Raw genomic sequence first — 6,857 nt, 5'->3', positions numbered from 1 at the left:
CCCCCCCCCCCCCCCGTGGAAAAAAAAATGAAAAAAATAAGTTCTTGCTCTTCTTTTTTACATAAAATATTCTTATTTGATTTTGTAGAATTAATGAAGTGCTCATCGTTTTAGGAGCTTCTATGTTACTTGCTGAGTTGGCAATGGAGGCTGGTTTACCCAATGGCGTCTTAAATATTGTGCATGGAACCCATGTGAGTTTTTACTTTTTTCCTTTAATAAGCTCTAGTTCATCATTTTGCTTTAGTTGTGAGAAACATTGTGAAATAGTTAATTCATCTGCACTCATAAGTAACTAAACACATTATGTCATTTCAAACAACTTATGTATCTTTTTTTCCCCCTAAGATGTAGGCATGATGCTCTAGAAACCTGTTCTTTCTGGACAGTTGGTTTTATGCCCACTCATTAGTGACTTAGGATAATGTGTTTCTGTGATGCACTGTCCTTTTGATCTAAGATGCAGGAATTGTGCACAGGAGATCTGTATCTTCTCGAGGGTTGGGCTGGAATTATATTCTATTTTCATTCTTTGTTAAATGAACCTTTCTGGTTAGGAGCCATCCTCAAGTCTAAAATTCAGTACTTAGTACAATATGGGGGGAACCTTTTGTGGAATGCGGTGACTTATTTGTTCCCCTGACCAGGCAGATTAGCACATGTTTGTGCCAGGAACAGTGGCCAGTATCTAAGTGTGATTCAAAAAACGAAATATGTCCTGGGGGCAGGCGAACGGCAGAAGTGTGTCCTGGGATGTTCTGAAACAAGCCCTATAATTTCACTGCTTCATATAACACAGTTTTTCACCTGATTTATTATGCTGCCCAAGGAAGCCAATTTTGCATCTCTGATGGAGATTGGTTTTTTCAATGTGGCAGGACGTTGTTAATAATATCTGTGATGATGAAGATATTAAGGCTGTATCATTTGTTGGTTCAAATACGGTAAGTTCTCTTTAGTGTACAATTCCTTTATAGTGCTTCTATTTGTGGAGTATGTTTTTATCATGCCAACAAATTTGATTTAATCTTAACTCACTACCAAATAATCCAGTGCCAGTGGTATTCATTATATGCAACCTTTCAAACTCACTGATGTTTTCAAGAGGATTGCTTATTGATTGTGGGGGGAGGGGTGTTTTTATCATGCCAACAAATTTGATTTAATCTTAACTCACTACCAAATAATCCAGTGCCAGTGGTATTCATTCTATGCAACCTTTCAAACTCACTGATGTTTTCAAGAGGATTGCTTATTGATTGTGGGGGGAGGGGGGAATATTCTACTACCAACTCTATCAATGTTGTAGTGGTTTACGTACAACTTCAATTTTTTTGATACATAGGGTATAACTGATGATGTGGGACCATGTGAACTCTAAAGATATCATCGCATCTTACATGATGCATTCACATTTTGGGGAATAGGAGGAAATGGATATGAAATTGAGACATCTTGGTCCTGCTATCAGATGTTGGTCGTCTGATTTCCAAGAGCACTTTAGGCATCAAATATGGTGTGACCTGACCTTCAAAATTTCCATTCTCATTTTTTCCTTTTGTACTGTCTCCAAGGCTGGCATGCACATATATTCAAGAGCAGCTGCTAAAGGAAAACGAGTTCAGGTGAATATTGTTTATTTGATTTAGTAGTGGCATGCAATCTTTTGCTTGTGAGTTGTGAGAAATATACTTGCTGTTAGAACTGATACTTTGTTGATTGACATGAATTCAATTGCTGACTTTTGTGTTCAGTCCAATATGGGAGCCAAAAATCATGCAATTATAATGCCAGATGCAAGTGTAGATGCTACTTTAAATGCTCTAGTTGCCGCTGGTTTTGGTGCTGCAGGACAGAGGTGCATGGCACTCAGCACAGTTGTCTTTGTTGGAGACTCAAGAGCATGGTAATATTGTCTGTTTAAATTATTCTTCTTCTGTTCCTTTTCTGTGGTTTTGCTGTTGTAGATTGAAAATCTTTTCTTTGCAGTTTAAAGAATGTCTGCATCTTTTAATGACTAATTGTCTTTACCCTCTGTCCATTTTAATTATATTTGTCTTATTCTACATGTATGTGGTATCTCACTGGGAATTATTTGGCATTCCATGATTGGTGGGAAGATTTTTACTGGAACCCAGATCACTCCTGGGCATCACTGATTCTGCTACTTAAAGATTGGCAAATATATAAAAAGAATTGGCCAAACTAGTGGGCAGCAAAACAACATTGCCAGTGGATCAACCAATCCATTGTGTATAACAGATAAAACTGGAACCATCAGATACGAATCCTGATTAGGCAACCTGGAGTGTTGTTGCTGATTCTTGAACCATAGGCTGGAATATTTGTTTGATAATGGATATTATTTTCTTGCTGTTTAAACATTCTGTACCTTATTGGATTATGTATAGGTATAGTTATCTTCAGTAGTTTTGATGTTACAATGCAGTTGCTTAACAATTGATGATAGCGCTTTAAGAAAATTTGGTTTTGTGTTTATCACTGATAAATTACAATCTTCTCTTTTTACAGGGAGGAAGCACTTGTTGAGCGTGCCAAAGCACTGAAAGTAAATTCTGGAACTGAACCTGATGCAGACCTTGGTCCAGTGATTAGCAAACAGGTAGGGCACAGCTCAGAAGTTCTTCCAAATAGCCTTTACAATGTTATTGTAGAGAAGAAAAACAGAGTTTCAGTCAACCAACTTCTTTGAATGGCACTTTGTGCTGCGGTGATGGAATTCATGTTGTAATCATTATTGCTGCACATATGAGCAAGCTCATTCTTCACGAATATTTTTATATAATTTGTCTAGTGTTCGGTGTCTGTCTTGTTTATGTTGCTTTTGAGATGCATCCTTTGACTACAGGCAAAAGATCGAATATGTAGACTGATCCAAAGTGGAGTTGAAAGTGGTGCTAGAATTTTGCTTGATGGGAGAAATATTGTGGTTGGTATCTTTTCTTATCATCCTGTCAACCATCAATTTTATTGTCAAGACTAGTTTGTGCTCAATATCTAGTGTTTACATGGTATTGATGAGTTGCTTTCTTGAATATTATTGGAGTGTATTACTTAATTGAGTATGTCCTCGTATCAGCAATATATTTACTAAGAAAGCCAATAGGTTGTGACCCAAACCCATGGCAAATTACCGCATTGAAAAATTCAGGGACTACCAAGATGGTTCTTGGACCACGAGGGATCACATTGATAGCCACAAGGCAAATTCAGCATTGAAAAATTCAGAAGTACCAAGATGATTCATGGACCACAAGGTGTTGCACATGGGAGGTTATGCGAGGGTATGCCAGGACATAGAGGGTAAATGACTGAATTAGAGCCTGAAATTTGTCACGTGGATAATCCACACCATCTCCTAGATATCCAATGGTTGTAATTGCCACATCATCTTTCCATGTGGCACAACTAGATGTGCTGTCAACATAAGGAAATGTGAGCAAGTGTGACTGCAGATCTTTTTTCCTTAATTTATACTTGTTAATTTTCTTTTTATTTATCTTTTCTTTTGTTCAGCATATATTCTGTTTGGAGATTGGAAATTACTGTTGCTGGAGAATTATTCTCTCCAATTTTTCTAATTCTTAGTTAGAATTATTTGGCCAAACCTTGTTCTACATGTATTTGGGTCTGATAGTTTATATCCATTTTAATGGACAATAGGTTCCAGGATACGAGAATGGAAACTTTGTTGGACCCACGCTCTTATCAGATGTGACAAGCAACATGGAGTGTTATCAGGTACCTATTCTACGAACACTTAGTCTAAAGCCTTGACATTTGGTTGTATGACCTTATTTCTCTGCTGTTGAGCAGGAGGAGATCTTTGGCCCAGTTCTTCTCTGCATGCAGGTAGGATAATTTCTGCTAGTTCCTTTCGCTAATTCTCAAGTCCTATTCTAAGCTGAATGGCTTCTTTTCTTTCGTTTCCTTCTTTGTACAGGCCAACACCCTAGAAGAGGCTATAAGCATTGTTAACAGAAACCAGTACCACTTTTCTCCTCATCCCATCAAATTAGAAGTGTCATTATTGCAAAATATTTCTCTTAGTTCATGTTATACTATTATTTCAGATACGGTAATGGAGCTTCTATATTTACCACTTCCGGTGTAGCTGCAAGGAAATTCCAGAATGAAATTGAAGCAGGCCAGGTAAGTGAACCATTTTCACTGCCAAAAGAGGAAGATAACAGATCTAAGATGGGGATATTGCTAGTACTGTTTTGAATGATTTAACAGCCATTTTGTTTTCTGGCATGAATCTGATCCTGCTTGTGTCAATGTATCTTAGGTTGGCATCAACGTTCCAATTCCAGTTCCATTGCCCTTTTTCTCATTCACAGGATCCAAAGCATCGTTTGCTGGTGATCTTAATTTCTATGGTCAGTACTACTTCCAATCATGCTGTCTGAAATATTCATTGTTTATTATTTTCACAAATTGCTTTAGATTTATTACCATGACTGCCTCTATTACTGGTAGATGTAGTATTCACCCTCGTATCAGGGTATTATATGTTTTTTTGAAGCTGTGACCAAGGGAATTCGCTGTGATTACAGGTAAGGCAGGTATGCAGTTCTTCACTCAGATCAAAACAGTAACTCAGCAATGGAAGGATTTACCAGGCCAAGGAATGTCACTGGCTATGCCTACGTCTCAGAGGACATAGAACTTGGTTTCCCATGTTGTAAATTGCTTCCTTATTGCATTTTATGTAAAATGAAAATTATCCACAACAACAATAATAACGATGATAATAAAATAGAGTTATCTTTAACCATCAGTTGGATCGGCCATTCTCAACCTCAACAATTGAGACAGTTGTGGTCATGCAAATCGTAGCATTGTAAATCATAAGGCACATAATTTATGGGATTTTTCTTTTGATTTTTCAATGGTTTCAATTGACACTTGAGAATGTTAAGTAACTGGTCTGAAATGTTAATCATGTATAGAACTAGTGTATGATAAAGATTTGCAAGAATGGGTTTTGGGTGCAGATATGATGGAACTGTGTCCTTTGATTGTTTTATAGCTTTTCCCATATCCTAATAGTAACATTTACTTCCAAAGTACTCGTACAGCAAACAGAAACTATTGCATGAGCTACACAAATGGCAAAGCCTATATAAACTTTGGGTATGGTCGGTGTGACCCAATCACTATTTTCTTAAAAAGTCTGCTCACAATGCTCTTCAATCTGTGGCTCTCTGGACAAAATGAACAGGAATCATAAAATCATTGTGATTAAAATTACGCACTTGTGAAGCTAAAAATGTGATACATAGAGCTAGTAGTGGGGGCCTAAGAGACCAGCAATGAACAAAATATAAAATGCATCTAGTTTGAAAATGACTTCAATAATAAAAACAGTTCCTATATAAAGGAAATGCTCATAGTAGAAAATAAAGGAAATATATGAGGTGGGGAAGTATGGACAGGGACATGCAATTGAGAGTTAGCCATTTAGTAAGGGGTATGTCTAAATGTAACCTACCCGGTTACAAAAACCTTGTAACCTAAATTATTGTGTCCCCATTATTTTATCATTTTGTGATTGTTTTTAAGGTCAAAAAAGTAAATTACTGTGTCCCTATTATTTTGTCATTTTGTGATTGCTTTTAAGGTCAAAAAAGTAAATTATTGTGTCCCATTTATTTTGTCATTTTGTGATTGCTTTTAAGATCAAAAAAGCAAATTCAACCTTAACATTTTGAATCATTACTTTGATTTAAACGGCAAAACGAGGGGTATTTTGAGAATGAATACACTCTTTCCAAACAACCCCTCGCCCCAACTGATCGTCTTCCTCCTCGCAAGTCTTTCTACTACCTTTCTTGGTTTTTATGGCATAAAGTTTGGCAAGATCATCTCCAGTGAGTCAGGTAAATGCTCTCTTTCTTCTCAGCATGTCCAAAGCTTATGGGTTTTAGGGTTTAAAACTTTTGGTGGACTTCATTTTTGTTTTTTGAAATTCAGAAAACAAAACCTCTTCCCAGAAATTCATGTATCAATTATATTGCAATAATTTCTATTGTTGTGCATTAGAGATGAGGTGGGTAAGATAGTTCTAAACATGTCTATTATTCTCTCTTCAAAGAAATCAATTGTATTAAATATGCTAGTGTTTTTAAGAAAGTTAAAATCCAGAGAGATGACAAATGGCAATATTGTATGCTTTTTTTTTTCCGTAAAGTAATATCATAGGCTTGGTACTACTATAATGCTAACATGTGAAATTTTGTAATTATAATATATTTTATTGGTTGATTCTAAGGGTTTTGGGATTGATTCTGGTCAATTCCAATTTGATTTGGATTTGAATTGATATTGGCAGCTACTAATTTGATCTTTGATTCTGTGTTTAAAATCGATTATAAGGTTTATAGGACTAGATCGTGGGTCTTAAGATTTGAGGGCGATTCTAGGGTTCTTTTTATCCGATTTTGATTCGATTGGATCAAAATTTATAGGAATTAGTTCCAAGGATGTAGGGTACGGTATCAATATCGGTCTCTGTCGATGCCGATTCTATACCTATCCAGATCGGATGGGAACGGTGTGTATCATTCTATTTTACCCTTGATTTTTATAAAAGGTACTACTTTTTATCTATTTTACCCCTGAAATGATCAGGATCGAGGATCGGTCTCAATCGATAAGACCGATCCCAGACCGATACTTGAAACCATGATCAGTTCGATCTCCAATTCCAAGTTTAAAATCCCTAGTTGATTTGGCTAGTTCGGATCAATCCCAATTCTGATCATTATAGAATGGCATATCTAGGATTTTTGGGATTAGGCTATTGGTTTTTAGAATTTAGTGTTAATTCT

General features: G+C 36.4%; 1 protein-coding gene across 1 annotated transcript in view; it reads left to right on the top strand.

Annotated features, from left to right (window-relative positions):
- Positions 1 to 4,916, top strand: part of LOC122085097 (methylmalonate-semialdehyde dehydrogenase [acylating], mitochondrial) — a 9,451-nt gene extending 4,535 nt beyond the window's left edge. Inside the window, exons 8-19 of the mRNA XM_042653538.1 lie at positions 115 to 194; positions 879 to 944; positions 1,575 to 1,625; positions 1,755 to 1,906; positions 2,533 to 2,623; positions 2,870 to 2,950; positions 3,685 to 3,762; positions 3,838 to 3,873; positions 3,965 to 4,008; positions 4,095 to 4,173; positions 4,313 to 4,403; positions 4,581 to 4,916. Of these exons, the coding sequence (XP_042509472.1) occupies positions 115 to 194; positions 879 to 944; positions 1,575 to 1,625; positions 1,755 to 1,906; positions 2,533 to 2,623; positions 2,870 to 2,950; positions 3,685 to 3,762; positions 3,838 to 3,873; positions 3,965 to 4,008; positions 4,095 to 4,173; positions 4,313 to 4,403; positions 4,581 to 4,690 (959 nt within the window). The 3' untranslated portion in view covers positions 4,691 to 4,916. The remainder of the gene's footprint in view (positions 1 to 114; positions 195 to 878; positions 945 to 1,574; positions 1,626 to 1,754; positions 1,907 to 2,532; positions 2,624 to 2,869; positions 2,951 to 3,684; positions 3,763 to 3,837; positions 3,874 to 3,964; positions 4,009 to 4,094; positions 4,174 to 4,312; positions 4,404 to 4,580) is intronic.
- Positions 4,917 to 6,857: the final 1,941 nt, after the last annotated feature.

This window comes from Macadamia integrifolia, chromosome 7, assembly GCF_013358625.1.
Source record: "Macadamia integrifolia cultivar HAES 741 chromosome 7, SCU_Mint_v3, whole genome shotgun sequence".
Lineage (NCBI taxonomy): Eukaryota > Viridiplantae > Streptophyta > Magnoliopsida > Proteales > Proteaceae > Macadamia > Macadamia integrifolia.
Note: the sequence above shows the minus strand (reverse complement) of the source record. Positions and strands in the feature narration are given on the sequence as shown.